General features: G+C 44.6%; 2 protein-coding genes across 2 annotated transcripts; both read left to right on the top strand.

Annotated features, from left to right (window-relative positions):
• The first annotated feature begins 5,236 nt into the window (after positions 1–5,236).
• LOC123603665 (keratin-associated protein 4-2-like) lies at positions 5,237–6,715 on the top strand. Its single transcript, XM_045488811.1, has one exon. The coding sequence runs from the start codon at positions 5,642–5,644 to the stop codon at positions 6,332–6,334; it is 693 nt and encodes a 230-aa protein (XP_045344767.1). The 5' UTR covers positions 5,237–5,641; the 3' UTR covers positions 6,335–6,715.
• Positions 6,716–18,054: 11,339 nt separating this feature from the next.
• Positions 18,055–19,421, top strand: LOC123603664 (keratin-associated protein 4-2-like). The gene has a single exon (XM_045488810.1). It carries the CDS (start codon positions 18,348–18,350, stop codon positions 19,038–19,040), a length of 693 nt encoding a protein of 230 aa, XP_045344766.1. The 5' UTR covers positions 18,055–18,347; the 3' UTR covers positions 19,041–19,421.
• Positions 19,422–23,500: the final 4,079 nt, after the last annotated feature.

The following is a 23,500-nucleotide window of genomic DNA, read 5'->3' as shown; positions in this document are numbered from 1 at the left end:
TCATCGTTGGGCTTGAAAAAAGTGTAGAGGACAGCAGAGAATCTATTGCTACAGAGATCAAGGGACGAAGAAATAGTCAGGAGGAGCTAAAAAAAATGCTATAAATGAGGTGCAAAATGAAAGGGAGGCGACCACAGCTCGGATTGAATAGGCAGAGGAGAGAACAGGTGAATTAGAAGATCAAATTATGGAAAAAGAAGAAGCTGAGAAAAAGAGATAAAAAAATCCAGGAGTGTGAGGGGAGAATTAGAGAACTAAGTGATGCAATAGAATGCAACAATATCCGTACACTAGGAATTCCAGAAGAGGAAGACAGAGAGAAAGGGGCTGAAGGTGTACTTGAAGAAATCATAGCTGAGCACATCCCTGATCTGGGGAAGGAAAAAGGCACTGAAATCCGAGAGGCACGGAGAACTCACTTCAGACGTAACTTGAATCGATCTTCTGCATGACATATCATAGTGAAACTGGCAAAATACAAGGAGAAAGAGAAAATTCTGAAAGCAGCTAGGGATAAACACTCTCTAACATATAAAGGGAGACCGGTAAGACTAGTGACAGACCTATCTACTGAAACTTGGCAGGCCAGAAAGGAATGGCAGGAAATCTTCTATGTGAGGAACACAAAAAAATCTGCAGCCGAGAATCCTTTATCCGGCAAGTCTGTCATTCAGAATAGAAGGAGAAATAAACGTCTTCCCAAACAAACAAAAACTGAAGGAATTCATCACCACTAAACCAGCTCTACAGAGATCCTAAGGTGGATTCTGTGAGTGAAATGTCCAAGGACCACAAAGTCCCAGAGATATCACTACAAGCATGAATCCTACAGACATCACGATGACTCTAAACCCATATCTTTCTATAATAACACTAAATGTCAATGGACTAAATGCTCCAACCAAAAGACATAGGGTATCAGAATGGATAAAAACAACAAAACAAAACAATACAATACAATACAAAACAAAACAAGACCCATCTATTTGCCCTCTACAAGAGACTCATTTTAGACCTGAGGAGATCTTCAGATTGAAAGTGAGGGGATGGAGAACTATCTATCATGCTACTGGAAGTCAAAAGAAAGCTGGAGTAGCCATACTTACATCAGACAAACTAGACTTTAAATTAAAGGCCGTAACAAGAGACGAAGAAGGGCATTATATAATGATTTCAGGGTCTATCCGTCAGGCAGAGCCAACAATTATAAATGTCTATGCACTGAATATGGGAGCCCCCAAATATATAAAACAATTAATCACAAACATAAGCAACTTTATTGATAAGAATGTGGTCATTGCAGGGGACTTTAACACTCCACTTACAGGAACGGAGAGATCATCTAGACACAGGACCAATAAAGAAACAAGGGCCCTGAATGATACATTGGATCAGATGGACTTAACAGATATATTTAGAATTCTGCATCCCAAGGCAACAGAATATACTTTCTTCTCGAATGCACATGGAACATTCTCCAAGACAGATCACATACTGGGTCACAAAACAGCCCTTCATAAGTATAAAAGAATTGAGATCATACCGTGCACACTTTCAGACCACAATGCTATGAAGCTTGAAATCAACCACAGGAAAAAGTCTGGAAAACCTCCAAAAGCACGGGGGTTAAAGAACCCCTTACTAAAGAATGAATGGGTCAACCAGACAATCAGAGAAGAAATTAAAAACTATACGGAAACAAACGAAAATGAAAATACAACAATCCAAACGCTTTGGGATACAGCGAAGGCAGTCCTGAGAGGAAAATACATTGCAATCCAGGCCTATCTCAAGAAACAAGAAAAATCCCAAATACAAAATCTAACAGCACACCTAAAGGAAACAGAAGCAGAACAGCAAAGACACCCCAAACCCAGCAGAAGAAGAGAAATAATAAAGATCACAGCAGAAATAAACAATATAGAATCTAAAAAGACTGTACAGCAGATCAACGAAACCAAGAGTTGGTTTTTTGAAAACATAAACAAATTGATAAACCTCTAGCCAGGCTTCTCAAAAAGAAAAGGGAGATAATCCAAATAGACAAAATCGTGAATGAAAATGGAATTATGACAACCAATCCCTCAGAAATACAAGCAATTATCAGGGAATACTATGAAAAATACTATGTCCTGCCAACACACTGGACAACCTGAAGGAAATGGACAAATTCCTAAGCACCCACACACTTCCCAAACTCAAACAGGAAGAAATAGAAAACTTGAACAGACCCATAACCAGCAAAGAAATTGAATCAGCTATCAAAAATCTCCCAACAAGCAAGAGTCCAGGACCAGATGCCTACCCAGGGGAGTTCTACCAGACATTCAAAGCAGAGATAATACCTGTCCTTCTCAACCTATTCCAAAAAATAGAAAGGGAAGGAAAACTTCCAGCATTACTTTGATTCCTCAACCAGACAGAGAGCCAGCAAAAAAAAAAAAAAAAAAAAAAAAAAAAAGAAAGAAAGAAAAGAAAACTACAGGCCAATATCCCTGATGAATACGGATGCAAAAATTGTCAATAAGATACTAGCAAATCGAATTCAACAGCATATGAAAAGAATTATTCACCATGATCAAGTGGGATTCATTCCTGGGCTGCAGGCCTGAATTAGCATTTGCAAATCAATCAATGTGACACATCACATTAATAAAAGAAAAGATAAGAACCATATGACCCTGTCCATCGATGCAGAAAAAGTATTTGACAAAATTCAGCATCCTTTCTTAATTAAAAACCCTCGAGAGAGTCGGGATAGAAGGAACATACTTAAACATCATAAAAGCCATCTATGAAAAGCCCACAGCTAATATCATCCTCAATGGGGAAACACTGAGAGCTTTCCCCCTGTGATCAGGAACACGACAGGGATGTCCACTCTCACCACTCTTGGTTAACATAGTGTTGGAAGTGCTAGCATCAGCAATCAGACAACAAAAGGAAACATCAAACATCAAAATTGGCAAAGATGAAGTCAAGCCTTCACTTCTTGCAGATGACACGATATTATACGTGGAAAACCCGAAAGACTCCACCAAAAGTCTGCTAGGACTGATACATGAATTCAGCAAAGTCGCAGGATACAAACCCAATGTACAGAAATCGGTTGCATTCTTATACGCTAATAATGAAGCAACAGAAAGACAAATAAAGAAACTGATCCCATTCACAATTGCACCAAGAAGCATAAAATACCTAGGAATAAACCTAAACAAACATGTAAAAGATCTGTATGCTGAACACTATAGAAAGCTTACGAAGGAAATTGAAGAAGATATCAAGAAATGGAAAAACATTCCTTGCTCTTGGATTGAAAGAATAAATATTGTTAAAGTGTCAATACTACCCAAAGCTATGTACACATTCAATGGAATCCCAATCAAAATTGCACCAGCATTCTTCTCGAAGCTGGAACAAGCAATCCTAAAATGTGTATGGAACCACAAAAGACCCCGAATAGCCAAAGTAATTCTGAAGAAGAAGACCAAAGCGGGAGGCATCACAATCCGACTTTAGCCTCTACTACAAAGCTATAATCATCAAGACAGCACGGTATTGGCACAAAAACAGACACATAGACCAATGGAATAGAATAGAAACCCCAGAATTAGACCCACAAAAGTATGGCCAACTAATCTTTGACAAAGCAGGAAAGAATATCCAACGGAAAAAAGACAGTCTCTTTAACAAATGGTGCTGGGAGAACTTGACAGCAACATGCAGAAGGATGAAACTAGACCACTTTCTTACACCATTCACAAAAATAAACTCAAAATGGATGAAGGACCACAATGTGAGACAGGAAACCATCAAAACCCTAGAGGAGAAAGCAGGAGAACACCTCTCTGACCTCAGCCGCAGAAATTTCTTACTTGACACATCCCCAAAGGCAAGGGAATTAAAAGCAAAAATGAACTATTGGGACCTCATGAAGATAAAAAGCCTCTGCACTGCAAAGGAAACAATCAACAAAACGAAAAGGCAACCAACGGAATGGGAAAAGATATTTGCAAATGACATATCGGACAAAGGGCTAGTATCCAAAATCTATAAAGAGCTCACCAAACTCCACACCCGAAAAGGAAATAATCCAGTGAAGAAATGGACAGAAAACATGAATAGACACTTCTCTAAAGAAGACACCCAGATGGCCGACAGACACACGAAAAGATGCTCAACGTCGCTCCTCATGAGGGAAACACAATCAAAACCGCACTGAGATACTACCTCACGCCAGTCAGAGTGGCAAAAAGGAACAAATCGGGAAACTATAGATGCTGGCGAGGATGGGGAGAAACGGGAACCCTCTTGCACTCTTGGTGGGAACGCAAACTGGTGCAGCCTCTCTGGAAAACAGTGTGGAGGTTCCTCAGAAAATTAAAAATAGATCTACCCTATGACCCAGCAATAGCACTGCTAGGAATTTACCCAAGGGATACAGGAGTGCTGATGCACAGGGGCACTTGTACCCCAATGTTTATAGCAGCACTTTCAACAATAGCCAAATTATGGAAAGAGCCTTTAAATGTCCACCAACTGATGAAAGGATATAGAAATTATGGTTTATATACACAATGGTATACTATGTGGCAATGAGAAAGAATGAAATATGCCCTTTTGTGGCAACATGGATGGAACTGGAGAGTATTAGGCTAAGTGAAAAGAGTGTTATGCTAAGTGAAATAAGTCATACAAAGACAGATACCGTATGTTTTCACTCCTATGTGGATCCTGAGAAACTTACCAGAAGACCATGGGGGAGGGGAAGGGAAAAAAAAAAAAGGTTAGAGAGGGAGGGAGCCAAAAGATAAGAGACTCTTAAAAACTGAGAACAAACTGAGGGTTGATGGGGAGAGGGGGTGTGGGGGGGAGGGGTGAGTTCGTGATGGGTATTGAGGAGGGCACCTGTTGGGATGAGCACTGGGTGTTGGATGGAAACCAATTTGACAACAAATTTCATATTAAGAAAAGAATAAGAAACAAAAATAAAGCAATGTCTTCCACAAGATGAGAGCATCTGGAGAAATAAAAACAAACATACATGACACCAAGGTTAACACTTCATGAACTATGAAGCATGGCAGTGATGGGAACCATACAGATAATTGTCTGCCACGGTTGTAGGGTAGAGGACGTGATCCAAGGTAGAAACATCCAACAAAATCCAGTCCAGTGGCTAGAAATCAGCAACGTCATATAAATATTAGCTGTCCCCTTTGCTCAAAACTGCCCCACAAAAGAGGGCCTTTTCTTCTTGTCACATGCAGATCATCACTCATGCCACTGACCATTGGAAGAAACGCACCACCAAAAATAGGACTGCCCTTATCCTACCTGCTAGGGGATACAGGAGGGAGAGTACGAAATGTAATTGCAAATGCCACCTATCACGTGACAGCCCACGGTGGAGGAAGAGGAGGAGAAAGTGGTCAGGAAGATGCCAGTGGGTGTGAATCAGGAGGAAACACAGACCAGAGAGAATTCATCACATCTAGAAAAGAAATTTTGTTTCCCACAAGTTTAAACCATTACATGCACAAACAGTATTGTGTAATCTGATAATTAGTTCATATTAGGTAAACAAACACAAGGAAGATGTGTTGACAACTCACCATGGACGGGCAGTATATAAGAGGCCATGGCACGAGGAGACGTCAGACTCAAGCCCCTCACTCTCCTGGAAACCATCCCAGAACCTCCACTCTCTGACACCATGGTCAACTCCTGTTGTGGCTCCGTCTGCTCTGAGCAGGGCTGTGGCCAGGAGACTTGTTGCCGCCCCAGCTGCTGCCAGACCACCTGCTGCAGGACCACCTGCTGTCGCCCCAGCTGCTGTGGCTCCAGCTGCTGCCAGCCTTGCTGCCGCCCCACCTGCTGCCAGACCACCTGCTGCAGGACCACTTGCTGCCGCCCCAGCTGCTGTGGTTCCAGACCCAGCTGCTGCATCTCTAGCTGCTGCCGCCCCACCTGCTGCCAGACCACCTGCTGCAGAACCACCTGCTGCCGCCCCAGCTGCTGTGGCTCCAGCTGCTGCCGCCCCTGCTGTGGGGGTTCCAGCTGCTGTGGCTCCAGCTGCTGCCAGCCTTGCTGCCGCCCCACCTGCTGCCAGACCACCTGCTGCCGGACCACCTGCTGCCGCCCCAGCTGCTGTGTGTCCAGCTGCTGCCGCCCCTGCTGTGGGGGCTCCAGCGGCTGTGGCTCGAATTGCTGTGGCTCCAGCTGCTGCCAGCCTTGCTGCCGCCCCACCTGCTGCCAGACCACCTGCTGCCGGACCACCTGCTGCCCTCCCACCTGCTGTGTGTCCAGCTGCTGCCGCCCCAGCTGTTGCTAGACCCCCTGCCACCACCCACCCACCTGCTCTAGTGGCTCTTGCTGCTGCTGAGTGCCCTGACCTGCACCCTGCTGTTTTCATCAGCCAATCTCCTTCATGTCGCAGTCCAACTGGGAGCTGAATCATGTGAGGCCAACTGTAAAACCTCAGTTCCCAGTGATTTTTCAACCGCTTGGCCTTGGAATGTACCACCCCACTGCCCAATTCCCTCCCACCTGTTTCTTATGATGTCCATCCCAATTCAGTACAAAGGGTGTATTTTCCCTGATATACGATAACATATCATCCTAACTGATGTATCTGTTACTGTCAGATGTTGTCTATGGAGATGTTTCTATATAGCAAATAAATCTTAACTTTCCAGGCATTAAATATAAAGAATCGTGTCTCATTCTTTTTTCCTTCGTGAATGGACACCCTTAGCTGCCAGGTCTTCTGTTCTCTGCACAACGAGGAGATCATAGCAGGTGATTTCAGGATTTTCACTTCTATCACCTCAGTCCTTCCCACGCTAACAGTGTAGGATGGTGACTTACAGCAAGCAACTGGAACTCTCTGCGGAGGGCTGGGTCTACACGAAGGAGCAGATCGCAAAGGACATAATAGGGAAGGCACGCGCCAGGGAGAAGTGTTCAAACAGTTGCCAGTAGATGGTGGATAAGTGCTCTAGCCTCTATCCCCTCTAGTGGGACATGGGAGACCAGAGGGCCTCAGTAGCACTGAACGAACCCCCGATGCCCACAGGACTCACCTGCTCTTGAACTCAACCTGGATTGGTTTCCACCCTTCCCCGGATCACTTCACAGTATCCCTACAGCACTACTTGGGACCACCTCCCAGACAATCTACTTGGTCTCAAGCCTCTGTTTTGAGCTCTGACCCTGAGGTCGACCTGACACCAGTGTTCCAAGTCTCAGTAACAGTGCCTTCAAACATTTCCCTATGATATGAACGGTCACTGGGTGACACCGTGGGCTCTCGACCTTATTCTCCGCTGAACCACTGAATCTTTTCATAGGATGCTGTTGCTTCTCACAGCTTGTATATACTTGGTTTTAGACTTCCTGTGTCCAATTCCTGAAAGATCATGTATCCTGAGGGACAGGAGACACTCCCACGAATAAAACAGCTCACCATGTTAGGAAGTGTCTCTCTCAAGGAGGCTATGCTTGAGGCGGACCGCACCAAACTGCGATTCTCACGTTGCATTCAAAACACCAGAGCCTACAACGGGTATTCCTGCACAAGTACTGCATAAGGAAGGAGGTGCTCTCAGGAGACCCAGTGCAAAGCGGAGTCAGCACAGGGGAGTAAAAGAAGCTAAGACAAAGGGTGCTTTCAGTTCAACTCCACCCTCGTATTCTGACCCACACATGAGGGGTGTGTACTGGACCACGGACTTGCTCGTCACCAAGGCGAAGGGGTTAGGCCATTGTACTCCTACATCACTTTCACTACGTTTTGACACCCTTAGATGGGTGGAACGGATGGAGAGGAAGAACTCCTGGCGTCCCCCACCCCAGAGACTGAGACCCTTACCTACAGTGTGTGATCAGTGTGAGCCACTCATAGTCCATACTCACACTACCTTGTGGATGATGGCATGTATGGCAAAGAGCATCAGAATGCGGTATTGTATACCTACCCCTGGTTCTGCTCATGTCTGTGGATTTCTCTCATTAACCTTGCTCCATGTGGTTTGTCACAGTTTCTGTAAAAACCTACAGCATGAGGGTTAGTGGGCAGTTCCTCTCTGCCTTTAGCTTCCTTGCCGGTGTTGTGACCAAGGTCCCCATCCCTGAGAGTTCTGAACCCATGGGTCCTATGTCCTCTTCAGGCTACACTACTTGCCCATCTGCAGTGAATGCCGGGAATAGGAATACCACAAATGTCCCTGCAGATCACCTGAATGCTAAAAATATTCCCTGTGGCCCCTGTAGCTCCTAACGTTGACTGCTGCCTTCCTGGCACTAGAAACCCAAAGGGGTAAGGTGGCAGCCAGAATTTTACTTCCAATCAGAACTACCCACGTGCCTTCCAATGAGCTTTCCTGTCTTAGAGCTGAGACCTCTAGAGGCACACAGCCTACAATTATGGTAGAAGGAGGCACAAATTCCCCCTAGTGGATCATTCAGATGAAGGTAACAGGGAAAGTTCTCTTTTAACTCTCACATCTAGATCAAGGTATTTCAATAGGGGACATAAAGGATCGTGGGTATCCAGCAGTGAGTTCAACTGAGATCCCACGTCCAACAGCCTGCAAACCCATGAGTATTCTAGCTTCCGCTGAACCAATGGCCATAGACTTCTGGAAGAAGGATGAAAGAATTTCTATGATATGGACTCGTGCAGCCCTTCAACCTAGAGGACTGGCCTCTCCATTTGTAGGCTAATGGTTTCTAGGTCTGCTAATAGCCTGACTCTGCCAACTGTGTCAGGGAACATGACTTTCCATTGGATCAATGACCTCAGCCTTTGTTCTTTATTCTTATGTGTTTTAATGCCACACACACACACACACACACACACATACACACACACCTATATAAGGAATAAGGAATATAAGGAATGAAGACCTTGGTCACTGTGCCAGGCAAGTCAGCTAAGGAGCAGAGAAGCCGACCATTAACTCTCTACTTGTAGGTTTTGATAGAAACTGTGACAAACCACCTGGAGCAAGGTTAATGACAGAAATGCACAGACATGGGCAGAACCAGGGGTACGTGTATATGTCTGTGTGTGTTTGTATATGTGTGTGTGTGTGTGTGTGTGTGTGTGTGTGTGCGCGCGCGCGCACGTGCTTGGAGGCTTTTGCGTATATGAGGGTGAAACTGAGTTGGCTGCCTATATCCTATTATGAGGGAAACCATGCTCTATTATCCATATTGATAGATCCCTGAGGGTCACATATCATTCTGCCCCCTTTGTCATTCCGACCTTGTTGGCAATCACAGAATTATACCCACATTACTTCCTACAATTAAGTCCTGCACATGACTCAGTCATTCAGAGCTATGACCATCCCCATTCTTCCTAGGGAGCACAGTTTGGTCACAGTATTCCCTACCACAACCTCCAACGTTAGACAATAGGCACTCCTCTCCCAAGAGGCTGCTGACACTGGTACTTGAGGAGTCCCTAATAGCGTGGTAAAGAGAGTGCCCCAGACCCTCCTAGGGAATGGCTACGTGGGCTTTGTGACCTTATGACTATATCCATTTCAGCATTTCTATTTCCCTCTGCACCTTCTGATCCCTCCCTTCTCAACTGTGTGGGCCGTGGCCCTAGATGAATCTGTACCGGTTACCTACTGTTATGTAACATTACCTAAAAATTTAGTAGCTCAGAGTGACACTCAAATTTATCTTCTCTGTTTCTGTGGATCCAAAATCCAGGTACGGCCCACCCAGACTCTCCATTTCATAGGGTTTCACAAGTCTGCACTCAAAGTGCTGGCTGGCACTAGGGTCTCATCTAGGTATGGTCTGGGGAAGAATCCACTTCCAAGTTCACTTATGTGGTCATTGGCAGGATTCAATTCCTCGCAGTCCACAGGAGGGAGGACCTCACTTCCTTGCTGGTCGTCGAATGAGACTGCACTCAGTTCTTTGCTGCAAGGATCTCTCCCACATAGCGCCTGGCTTTATCAAAGCCAGTGAGAGAGGGAGAAAGAGTTGGCATTAAAATGAAAATCACAATCATTTGTAACTCAGTCACTCGATGTTGTCATATCCTGTGGATACAAGCAAGTTACTCAAGGGGAGGAAATTACATGAGACTCTGAACACCAAGAGGCTGAAATTATTGGGCCACCTTGGAGGCTTCCTACTAGAACCATTACATAATTGAGTGAAAGAATCCAAACACATACATAGTAAGATTTCCTTATATAAAATGTGAAAACATTTAAAACTAAACTCTATGGTTTCGGGGTTATACCTAGGTAATAAAACTATAAAGAAAATAGATGAAATGGTTACTTGAGAAATCAGCATAGTAGCCATCTATAAGATGGAAGGAGAATTATGACCAAGAAAAGACATAGGAAGAGCCATCTTGATAGCAGTGTTCTATTTCTCGACTCAAGTGTTGTGCACAGAGACGATTTGCTCCATAATGACTTGTATTTATATGTTTTACACGTTTTAGTATATGTATGTTTTCCACGATATGAAATTTTTTTGAAAACCAGGAGGAACTCAATTTCTTACTCTGTTTATGTGATTAAAAATGATGAGCTTAAATGAAAGTTGGTTACCCTACCATGAAAGTAATTGGTAATAGCTATCATAAACCTTGGTACTTTGTTAGGACAGGTCTGATCTAGTGATACCTGCATCAACATTAGCATGTGCCAAGCTAAGTGGAGGACAGAACAGAAATTATACTATATTATCATTTGTTTGGAGTTCTAGATCAAAACAATGTGACGGTGAGAAATGTATTGAGACGGCAATTGCCTCTGGTACCAGGGAGTTTACTAAATGACAAGTGGGGACTTTTTGGTCTAAGGGCATGTTCCTCTTCTTGATAAATGTGGGGATTACATGGATGTGCATCAGTTTTTGAAAACGTATCGCACTGGATGAATACAGTCAGGATTTCTGCATTCCAACGTGTGTAAATTTCACCTAAAATTTATAGTAAATCGTAAAAGTAAGTTAGAAGTGGTGACTACAATTATTTATGAATAAAATCTATGTCTTTACTAAACTGTCATCTTGGCTAATTTGCCTAAAACACAACTCTTTACTTAAATTACACTACTATTCCCACCTTTGATGTAACTGTTTCATATTTTATTACAGTTGTGTGTGTGTGTGTGTGTGTGTGTGTGTAATCTTTTCAGTTAACTGTAAATACCTGGGTAGGAGACTCCACATCACATCTGTAATGCCAGTAACTGTCAATGTGTGTATCTCAACAAATCCACTCAACATATAGGCTTTAAAACCTGGCAGTAATTTGAGAGAGGCACTTTCCCAATGCTAAAATGAACAGAACAAAGTAGTAGGTCTCTAAGTGTGCTCTTCCCGGATGTGTCTCAACCATAGGTAATAAGTCTTTCAAAAGATTTGCTGTGTGCTATGTTGGACTATCACAAAATGGAGAATAAGCAGAAACAGTAACTAAAAGAACCCGAATTGACTACAATCCATTCACATTTGAAATAGATCCAAAAACGGTTTGCTGTAGATTTGCCAGCGAAAGGTAAGTCTTCAGGAGAGGAACTTGCCGAGTATTCAAACTTGGGTTTTTTTTTTTTTCCAGAATTGATGCAGAATAATTTTATTAAGAATAAGATAAGAAACAGGGAGAAGACGGAGGCGTAGGAGTACGCTGGGCTCACCTCGTCCTGCTGATCACTTAGATTCCACCCACACCTGCCTAAATAACCCAGTAAACCACCAGAAGACTAGCAGAATGGACTCTCTGGAGCCAAGCATAGACAAGAGGCCCACGGAAGAGGGTAGGAAGGGCGGAGAGGCGGTGCGGGCTACAAGGACTGGCGGGAGGTAGCCGGGGCGGTGGAGGGGAAGCCCGCCCGGCAAGGCAGAGCCCCCGAGTCTGGCTTGCAAAAGCGGAGGGGCCGGACTGCGTGAGTTCTGACAGCCAGCGGGACTTAACATCTGGCATGGTATAAGTCAACAGCTCTGCTCGGAGAGAGGGAGGGCGAGAGGACACCGGGAGGGAGAGGTGTTGAGCCCTGGAAGACAAGAGCTCAGCTCCGCCGGGAACAAAGGCGCTGGCCAGCGCCATCTCCCTCTCCCATCCCCCAGCCAAAGCCCCAAAGGGAACCAGTTCACCGAACTTGCTTGCACTGCACAAACACCCGACGCTGTGCTTGTGTGGATCCATCCCTCGGACGGGTCGGCCTCCCTCCCTGGTGCTGCAGGGCCCCTCCCTCAGGGGACCACCGACAGCAAAGCGAGCTGAGCCCGCCCCTCCCACCCCTGTGCACCTTGCGGATCCCCCCCCCCCCCCCCCCGGTTAATACGCCAGATCCCATGAAAGCAGCACCACGAGCCTGGCAGTGTGCAAGTAGCCCACACAGGGGCCACTCCACTCCACAGTGAGTCCTGCCCCTGGGCGAGGGGAAGATAAGGTACACACCAGTCTGACTGTGGCCCCAGCGGTGGGCTGGGGACACACATCGGGTCTGACTGCGGCCCCGCCCACCAACACAAGTTACTCCAGACAGCACAGGGGAAGTGCCCTGCAGTTCCGCACCACCCCAGGGACTATCCAAAATGACGAAACGGAAGAATTCTCCTCAAAAGAAACTCCAGGAAGTAGCGACAGCTAACGAATTGATCAAAAACGATTTAAGCAATATAACGGAACAAGAATTTAGAATAATAGTCCTAAAATTCATCGTTGGGCTTGAAAAAAGTGTAGAGGACAGCAGAGAATCTATTGCTACAGAGATCAAGGGACGAAGAAATAGTCAGGAGGAGCTAAAAAAAATGCTATAAATGAGGTGCAAAATGAAAGGGAGGCGACCACAGCTCGGATTGAATAGGCAGAGGAGAGAACAGGTGAATTAGAAGATCAAATTATGGAAAAAGAAGAAGCTGAGAAAAAGAGATAAAAAAATCCAGGAGTGTGAGGGGAGAATTAGAGAACTAAGTGATGCAATAGAATGCAACAATATCCGTACACTAGGAATTCCAGAAGAGGAAGACAGAGAGAAAGGGGCTGAAGGTGTACTTGAAGAAATCATAGCTGAGCACATCCCTGATCTGGGGAAGGAAAAAGGCACTGAAATCCGAGAGGCACGGAGAACTCACTTCAGACGTAACTTGAATCGATCTTCTGCATGACATATCATAGTGAAACTGGCAAAATACAAGGAGAAAGAGAAAATTCTGAAAGCAGCTAGGGATAAACACTCTCTAACATATAAAGGGAGACCGGTAAGACTAGTGACAGACCTATCTACTGAAACTTGGCAGGCCAGAAAGGAATGGCAGGAAATCTTCTATGTGAGGAACACAAAAAAATCTGCAGCCGAGAATCCTTTATCCGGCAAGTCTGTCATTCAGAATAGAAGGAGAAATAAACGTCTTCCCAAACAAACAAAAACTGAAGGAATTCATCACCACTAAACCAGCTCTACAGAGATCCTAAGGTGGATTCTGTGAGTGAAATGTCCAAGGACCACAAAGTCCCAGAGATATCACTACAAGCATGAATCCTACAGACATCACGATGACTCTAAACCCATATCTTTCTATAATAACACTAAATGTCAATGGACTAAATGCTCCAACCAAAAGACATAGGGTATCAGAATGGATAAAAACAACAAAACAAAACAATACAATACAATACAAAACAAAACAAGACCCATCTATTTGCCCTCTACAAGAGACTCATTTTAGACCTGAGGAGATCTTCAGATTGAAAGTGAGGGGATGGAGAACTATCTATCATGCTACTGGAAGTCAAAAGAAAGCTGGAGTAGCCATACTTACATCAGACAAACTAGACTTTAAATTAAAGGCCGTAACAAGAGACGAAGAAGGGCATTATATAATGATTTCAGGGTCTATCCGTCAGGCAGAGCCAACAATTATAAATGTCTATGCACTGAATATGGGAGCCCCCAAATATATAAAACAATTAATCACAAACATAAGCAACTTTATTGATAAGAATGTGGTCATTGCAGGGGACTTTAACACTCCACTTACAGGAACGGAGAGATCATCTAGACACAGGACCAATAAAGAAACAAGGGCCCTGAATGATACATTGGATCAGATGGACTTAACAGATATATTTAGAATTCTGCATCCCAAGGCAACAGAATATACTTTCTTCTCGAATGCACATGGAACATTCTCCAAGACAGATCACATACTGGGTCACAAAACAGCCCTTCATAAGTATAAAAGAATTGAGATCATACCGTGCACACTTTCAGACCACAATGCTATGAAGCTTGAAATCAACCACAGGAAAAAGTCTGGAAAACCTCCAAAAGCACGGGGGTTAAAGAACCCCTTACTAAAGAATGAATGGGTCAACCAGACAATCAGAGAAGAAATTAAAAACTATACGGAAACAAACGAAAATGAAAATACAACAATCCAAACGCTTTGGGATACAGCGAAGGCAGTCCTGAGAGGAAAATACATTGCAATCCAGGCCTATCTCAAGAAACAAGAAAAATCCCAAATACAAAATCTAACAGCACACCTAAAGGAAACAGAAGCAGAACAGCAAAGACACCCCAAACCCAGCAGAAGAAGAGAAATAATAAAGATCACAGCAGAAATAAACAATATAGAATCTAAAAAGACTGTACAGCAGATCAACGAAACCAAGAGTTGGTTTTTTGAAAACATAAACAAATTGATAAACCTCTAGCCAGGCTTCTCAAAAAGAAAAGGGAGATAATCCAAATAGACAAAATCGTGAATGAAAATGGAATTATGACAACCAATCCCTCAGAAATACAAGCAATTATCAGGGAATACTATGAAAAATACTATGTCCTGCCAACACACTGGACAACCTGAAGGAAATGGACAAATTCCTAAGCACCCACACACTTCCCAAACTCAAACAGGAAGAAATAGAAAACTTGAACAGACCCATAACCAGCAAAGAAATTGAATCAGCTATCAAAAATCTCCCAACAAGCAAGAGTCCAGGACCAGATGCCTACCCAGGGGAGTTCTACCAGACATTCAAAGCAGAGATAATACCTGTCCTTCTCAACCTATTCCAAAAAATAGAAAGGGAAGGAAAACTTCCAGCATTACTTTGATTCCTCAACCAGACAGAGAGCCAGCAAAAAAAAAAAAAAAAAAAAAAAAAAAAAGAAAGAAAGAAAAGAAAACTACAGGCCAATATCCCTGATGAATACGGATGCAAAAATTGTCAATAAGATACTAGCAAATCGAATTCAACAGCATATGAAAAGAATTATTCACCATGATCAAGTGGGATTCATTCCTGGGCTGCAGGCCTGAATTAGCATTTGCAAATCAATCAATGTGACACATCACATTAATAAAAGAAAAGATAAGAACCATATGACCCTGTCCATCGATGCAGAAAAAGTATTTGACAAAATTCAGCATCCTTTCTTAATTAAAAACCCTCGAGAGAGTCGGGATAGAAGGAACATACTTAAACATCATAAAAGCCATCTATGAAAAGCCCACAGCTAATATCATCCTCAATGGGGAAACACTGAGAGCTTTCCCCCTGTGATCAGGAACACGACAGGGATGTCCACTCTCACCACTCTTGGTTAACATAGTGTTGGAAGTGCTAGCATCAGCAATCAGACAACAAAAGGAAACATCAAACATCAAAATTGGCAAAGATGAAGTCAAGCCTTCACTTCTTGCAGATGACACGATATTATACGTGGAAAACCCGAAAGACTCCACCAAAAGTCTGCTAGGACTGATACATGAATTCAGCAAAGTCGCAGGATACAAACCCAATGTACAGAAATCGGTTGCATTCTTATACGCTAATAATGAAGCAACAGAAAGACAAATAAAGAAACTGATCCCATTCACAATTGCACCAAGAAGCATAAAATACCTAGGAATAAACCTAAACAAACATGTAAAAGATCTGTATGCTGAACACTATAGAAAGCTTACGAAGGAAATTGAAGAAGATATCAAGAAATGGAAAAACATTCCTTGCTCTTGGATTGAAAGAATAAATATTGTTAAAGTGTCAATACTACCCAAAGCTATGTACACATTCAATGGAATCCCAATCAAAATTGCACCAGCATTCTTCTCGAAGCTGGAACAAGCAATCCTAAAATGTGTATGGAACCACAAAAGACCCCGAATAGCCAAAGTAATTCTGAAGAAGAAGACCAAAGCGGGAGGCATCACAATCCGACTTTAGCCTCTACTACAAAGCTATAATCATCAAGACAGCACGGTATTGGCACAAAAACAGACACATAGACCAATGGAATAGAATAGAAACCCCAGAATTAGACCCACAAAAGTATGGCCAACTAATCTTTGACAAAGCAGGAAAGAATATCCAACGGAAAAAAGACAGTCTCTTTAACAAATGGTGCTGGGAGAACTTGACAGCAACATGCAGAAGGATGAAACTAGACCACTTTCTTACACCATTCACAAAAATAAACTCAAAATGGATGAAGGACCACAATGTGAGACAGGAAACCATCAAAACCCTAGAGGAGAAAGCAGGAGAACACCTCTCTGACCTCAGCCGCAGAAATTTCTTACTTGACACATCCCCAAAGGCAAGGGAATTAAAAGCAAAAATGAACTATTGGGACCTCATGAAGATAAAAAGCCTCTGCACTGCAAAGGAAACAATCAACAAAACGAAAAGGCAACCAACGGAATGGGAAAAGATATTTGCAAATGACATATCGGACAAAGGGCTAGTATCCAAAATCTATAAAGAGCTCACCAAACTCCACACCCGAAAAGGAAATAATCCAGTGAAGAAATGGACAGAAAACATGAATAGACACTTCTCTAAAGAAGACACCCAGATGGCCGACAGACACACGAAAAGATGCTCAACGTCGCTCCTCATGAGGGAAACACAATCAAAACCGCACTGAGATACTACCTCACGCCAGTCAGAGTGGCAAAAAGGAACAAATCGGGAAACTATAGATGCTGGCGAGGATGGGGAGAAACGGGAACCCTCTTGCACTCTTGGTGGGAACGCAAACTGGTGCAGCCTCTCTGGAAAACAGTGTGGAGGTTCCTCAGAAAATTAAAAATAGATCTACCCTATGACCCAGCAATAGCACTGCTAGGAATTTACCCAAGGGATACAGGAGTGCTGATGCACAGGGGCACTTGTACCCCAATGTTTATAGCAGCACTTTCAACAATAGCCAAATTATGGAAAGAGCCTTTAAATGTCCACCAACTGATGAAAGGATATAGAAATTATGGTTTATATACACAATGGTATACTATGTGGCAATGAGAAAGAATGAAATATGCCCTTTTGTGGCAACATGGATGGAACTGGAGAGTATTAGGCTAAGTGAAAAGAGTGTTATGCTAAGTGAAATAAGTCATACAAAGACAGATACCGTATGTTTTCACTCCTATGTGGATCCTGAGAAACTTACCAGAAGACCATGGGGGAGGGGAAGGGAAAAAAAAAAAAGGTTAGAGAGGGAGGGAGCCAAAAGATAAGAGACTCTTAAAAACTGAGAACAAACTGAGGGTTGATGGGGAGAGGGGGTGTGGGGGGGAGGGGTGAGTTCGTGATGGGTATTGAGGAGGGCACCTGTTGGGATGAGCACTGGGTGTTGGATGGAAACCAATTTGACAACAAATTTCATATTAAGAAAAGAATAAGAAACAAAAATAAAGCAATGTCTTCCACAAGATGAGAGCATCTGGAGAAATAAAAACAAACATACATGACACCAAGGTTAACACTTCATGAACTATGAAGCATGGCAGTGATGGGAACCATACAGATAATTGTCTGCCACGGTTGTAGGGTAGAGGACGTGATCCAAGGTAGAAACATCCAACAAAATCCAGTCCAGTGGCTAGAAATCAGCAACGTCATATAAATATTAGCTGTCCCCTTTGCTCAAAACTGCCCCACAAAAGAGGGCCTTTTCTTCTTGTCACATGCAGATCATCACTCATGCCACTGACCATTGGAAGAAACGCACCACCAAAAATAGGACTGCCCTTATCCTACCTGCTAGGGGATACAGGAGGGAGAGTACGAAATGTAATTGCAAATGCCACCTATCACGTGACAGCCCACGGTGGAGGAAGAGGAGGAGAAAGTGGTCAGGAAGATGCCAGTGGGTGTGAATCAGGAGGAAACACAGACCAGAGAGAATTCATCACATCTAGAAAAGAAATTTTGTTTCCCACAAGTTTAAACCATTACATGCACAAACAGTATTGTGTAATCTGATAATTAGTTCATATTAGGTAAACAAACACAAGGAAGATGTGTTGACAACTCACCATGGACGGGCAGTATATAAGAGGCCATGGCACGAGGAGACGTCAGACTCAAGCCCCTCACTCTCCTGGAAACCATCCCAGAACCTCCACTCTCTGACACCATGGTCAACTCCTGTTGTGGCTCCGTCTGCTCTGAGCAGGGCTGTGGCCAGGAGACTTGTTGCCGCCCCAGCTGCTGCCAGACCACCTGCTGCAGGACCACCTGCTGTCGCCCCAGCTGCTGTGGCTCCAGCTGCTGCCAGCCTTGCTGCCGCCCCACCTGCTGCCAGACCACCTGCTGCAGGACCACTTGCTGCCGCCCCAGCTGCTGTGGTTCCAGACCCAGCTGCTGCATCTCTAGCTGCTGCCGCCCCACCTGCTGCCAGACCACCTGCTGCAGAACCACCTGCTGCCGCCCCAGCTGCTGTGGCTCCAGCTGCTGCCGCCCCTGCTGTGGGGGTTCCAGCTGCTGTGGCTCCAGCTGCTGCCAGCCTTGCTGCCGCCCCACCTGCTGCCAGACCACCTGCTGCCGGACCACCTGCTGCCGCCCCAGCTGCTGTGTGTCCAGCTGCTGCCGCCCCTGCTGTGGGGGCTCCAGCGGCTGTGGCTCGAATTGCTGTGGCTCCAGCTGCTGCCAGCCTTGCTGCCGCCCCACCTGCTGCCAGACCACCTGCTGCCGGACCACCTGCTGCCCTCCCACCTGCTGTGTGTCCAGCTGCTGCCGCCCCAGCTGTTGCTAGACCCCCTGCCACCACCCACCCACCTGCTCTAGTGGCTCTTGCTGCTGCTGAGTGCCCTGACCTGCACCCTGCTGTTTTCATCAGCCAATCTCCTTCATGTCGCAGTCCAACTGGGAGCTGAATCATGTGAGGCCAACTGTAAAACCTCAGTTCCCAGTGATTTTTCAACCGCTTGGCCTTGGAATGTACCACCCCACTGCCCAATTCCCTCCCACCTGTTTCTTATGATGTCCATCCCAATTCAGTACAAAGGGTGTATTTTCCCTGATATACGATAACATATCATCCTAACTGATGTATCTGTTACTGTCAGATGTTGTCTATGGAGATGTTTCTATATAGCAAATAAATCTTAACTTTCCAGGCATTAAATATAAAGAATCGTGTCTCATTCTTTTTTCCTTCGTGAATGGACACCCTTAGCTGCCAGGTCTTCTGTTCTCTGCACAACGAGGAGATCATAGCAGGTGATTTCAGGATTTTCACTTCTATCACCTCAGTCCTTCCCACGCTAACAGTGTAGGATGGTGACTTACAGCAAGCAACTGGAACTCTCTGCGGAGGGCTGGGTCTACACGAAGGAGCAGATCGCAAAGGACATAATAGGGAAGGCACGCGCCAGGGAGAAGTGTTCAAACAGTTGCCAGTAGATGGTGGATAAGTGCTCTAGCCTCTATCCCCTCTAGTGGGACATGGGAGACCAGAGGGCCTCAGTAGCACTGAACGAACCCCCGATGCCCACAGGACTCACCTGCTCTTGAACTCAACCTGGATTGGTTTCCACCCTTCCCCGGATCACTTCACAGTATCCCTACAGCACTACTTGGGACCACCTCCCAGACAATCTACTTGGTCTCAAGCCTCTGTTTTGAGCTCTGACCCTGAGGTCGACCTGACACCAGTGTTCCAAGTCTCAGTAACAGTGCCTTCAAACATTTCCCTATGATATGAACGGTCACTGGGTGACACCGTGGGCTCTCGACCTTATTCTCCGCTGAACCACTGAATCTTTTCATAGGATGCTGTTGCTTCTCACAGCTTGTATATACTTGGTTTTAGACTTCCTGTGTCCAATTCCTGAAAGATCATGTATCCTGAGGGACAGGAGACACTCCCACGAATAAAACAGCTCACCATGTTAGGAAGTGTCTCTCTCAAGGAGGCTATGCTTGAGGCGGACCGCACCAAACTGCGATTCTCACGTTGCATTCAAAACACCAGAGCCTACAACGGGTATTCCTGCACAAGTACTGCATAAGGAAGGAGGTGCTCTCAGGAGACCCAGTGCAAAGCGGAGTCAGCACAGGGGAGTAAAAGAAGCTAAGACAAAGGGTGCTTTCAGTTCAACTCCACCCTCGTATTCTGACCCACACATGAGGGGTGTGTACTGGACCACGGACTTGCTCGTCACCAAGGCGAAGGGGTTAGGCCATTGTACTCCTACATCACTTTCACTACGTTTTGACACCCTTAGATGGGTGGAACGGATGGAGAGGAAGAACTCCTGGCGTCCCCCACCCCAGAGACTGAGACCCTTACCTACAGTGTGTGATCAGTGTGAGCCACTCATAGTCCATACTCACACTACCTTGTGGATGATGGCATGTATGGCAAAGAGCATCAGAATGCGGTATTGTATACCTACCCCTGGTTCTGCTCATGTCTGTGGATTTCTCTCATTAACCTTGCTCCATGTGGTTTGTCACAGTTTCTGTAAAAACCTACAGCATGAGGGTTAGTGGGCAGTTCCTCTCTGCCTTTAGCTTCCTTGCCGGTGTTGTGACCAAGGTCCCCATCCCTGAGAGTTCTGAACCCATGGGTCCTATGTCCTCTTCAGGCTACACTACTTGCCCATCTGCAGTGAATGCCGGGAATAGGAATACCACAAATGTCCCTGCAGATCACCTGAATGCTAAAAATATTCCCTGTGGCCCCTGTAGCTCCTAACGTTGACTGCTGCCTTCCTGGCACTAGAAACCCAAAGGGGTAAGGTGGCAGCCAGAATTTTACTTCCAATCAGAACTACCCACGTGCCTTCCAATGAGCTTTCCTGTCTTAGAGCTGAGACCTCTAGAGGCACACAGCCTACAATTATGGTAGAAGGAGGCACAAATTCCCCCTAGTGGATCATTCAGATGAAGGTAACAGGGAAAGTTCTCTTTTAACTCTCACATCTAGATCAAGGTATTTCAATAGGGGACATAAAGGATCGTGGGTATCCAGCAGTGAGTTCAACTGAGATCCCACGTCCAACAGCCTGCAAACCCATGAGTATTCTAGCTTCCGCTGAACCAATGGCCATAGACTTCTGGAAGAAGGATGAAAGAATTTCTATGATATGGACTCGTGCAGCCCTTCAACCTAGAGGACTGGCCTCTCCATTTGTAGGCTAATGGTTTCTAGGTCTGCTAATAGCCTGACTCTGCCAACTGTGTCAGGGAACATGACTTTCCATTGGATCAATGACCTCAGCCTTTGTTCTTTATTCTTATGTGTTTTAATGCCACACACACACACACACACACACACATACACACACACCTATATAAGGAATAAGGAATATAAGGAATGAAGACCTTGGTCACTGTGCCAGGCAAGTCAGCTAAGGAGCAGAGAAGCCGACCATTAACTCTCTACTTGTAGGTTTTGATAGAAACTGTGACAAACCACCTGGAGCAAGGTTAATGACAGAAATGCACAGACATGGGCAGAACCAGGGGTACGTGTATATGTCTGTGTGTGTTTGTATATGTGTGTGTGTGTGTGTGTGTGTGTGTGTGTGTGCGCGCGCGCGCACGTGCTTGGAGGCTTTTGCGTATATGAGGGTGAAACTGAGTTGGCTGCCTATATCCTATTATGAGGGAAACCATGCTCTATTATCCATATTGATAGATCCCTGAGGGTCACATATCATTCTGCCCCCTTTGTCATTCCGACCTTGTTGGCAATCACAGAATTATACCCACATTACTTCCTACAATTAAGTCCTGCACATGACTCAGTCATTCAGAGCTATGACCATCCCCATTCTTCCTAGGGAGCACAGTTTGGTCACAGTATTCCCTACCACAACCTCCAACGTTAGACAATAGGCACTCCTCTCCCAAGAGGCTGCTGACACTGGTACTTGAGGAGTCCCTAATAGCGTGGTAAAGAGAGTGCCCCAGACCCTCCTAGGGAATGGCTACGTGGGCTTTGTGACCTTATGACTATATCCATTTCAGCATTTCTATTTCCCTCTGCACCTTCTGATCCCTCCCTTCTCAACTGTGTGGGCCGTGGCCCTAGATGAATCTGTACCGGTTACCTACTGTTATGTAACATTACCTAAAAATTTAGTAGCTCAGAGTGACACTCAAATTTATCTTCTCTGTTTCTGTGGATCCAAAATCCAGGTACGGCCCACCCAGACTCTCCATTTCATAGGGTTTCACAAGTCTGCACTCAAAGTGCTGGCTGGCACTAGGGTCTCATCTAGGTATGGTCTGGGGAAGAATCCACTTCCAAGTTCACTTATGTGGTCATTGGCAGGATTCAATTCCTCGCAGTCCACAGGAGGGAGGACCTCACTTCCTTGCTGGTCGTCGAATGAGACTGCACTCAGTTCTTTGCTGCAAGGATCTCTCCCACATAGCGCCTGGCTTTATCAAAGCCAGTGAGAGAGGGAGAAAGAGTTGGCATTAAAATGAAAATCACAATCATTTGTAACTCAGTCACTCGATGTTGTCATATCCTGTGGATACAAGCAAGTTACTCAAGGGGAGGAAATTACATGAGACTCTGAACACCAAGAGGCTGAAATTATTGGGCCACCTTGGAGGCTTCCTACTAGAACCATTACATAATTGAGTGAAAGAATCCAAACACATACATAGTAAGATTTCCTTATATAAAATGTGAAAACATTTAAAACTAAACTCTATGGTTTCGGGGTTATACCTAGGTAATAAAACTATAAAGAAAATAGATGAAATGGTTACTTGAGAAATCAGCATAGTAGCCATCTATAAGATGGAAGGAGAATTATGACCAAGAAAAGACATAGGAAGAGCCATCTTGATAGCAGTGTTCTATTTCTCGACTCAAGTGTTGTGCACAGAGACGATTTGCTCCATAATGACTTGTATTTATATGTTTTACACGTTTTAGTATATGTATGTTTTCCACGATATGAAATTTTTTTGAAAACCAGGAGGAACTCAATTTCTTACTCTGTTTATGTGATTAAAAATGATGAGCTTAAATGAAAGTTGGTTACCCTACCATGAAAGTAATTGGTAATAGCTATCATAAACCTTGGTACTTTGTTAGGACAGGTCTGATCTAGTGATACCTGCATCAACATTAGCATGTGCCAAGCTAAGTGGAGGACAGAACAGAAATTATACTATATTATCATTTGTTTGGAGTTCTAGATCAAAACAATGTGACGGTGAGAAATGTATTGAGACGGCAATTGC

This window comes from Leopardus geoffroyi, chromosome E1 (assembly GCF_018350155.1).
Source record: "Leopardus geoffroyi isolate Oge1 chromosome E1, O.geoffroyi_Oge1_pat1.0, whole genome shotgun sequence".
Classification (NCBI taxonomy): Eukaryota; Metazoa; Chordata; class Mammalia; order Carnivora; family Felidae; genus Leopardus; species Leopardus geoffroyi.
This window is presented reverse-complemented; position numbering and strand designations above follow the sequence as displayed.

Bases quoted from the DNA above. Each gene is read 5' to 3' on its own strand.
- LOC123603664 (XM_045488810.1), top strand. From the start codon at position 18,348: ATGGCACGAGGAGACGTCAGACTCAAGCCCCTCACTCTCCTGGAAACC.
- LOC123603665 (XM_045488811.1), top strand. From the start codon at position 5,642: ATGGCACGAGGAGACGTCAGACTCAAGCCCCTCACTCTCCTGGAAACC.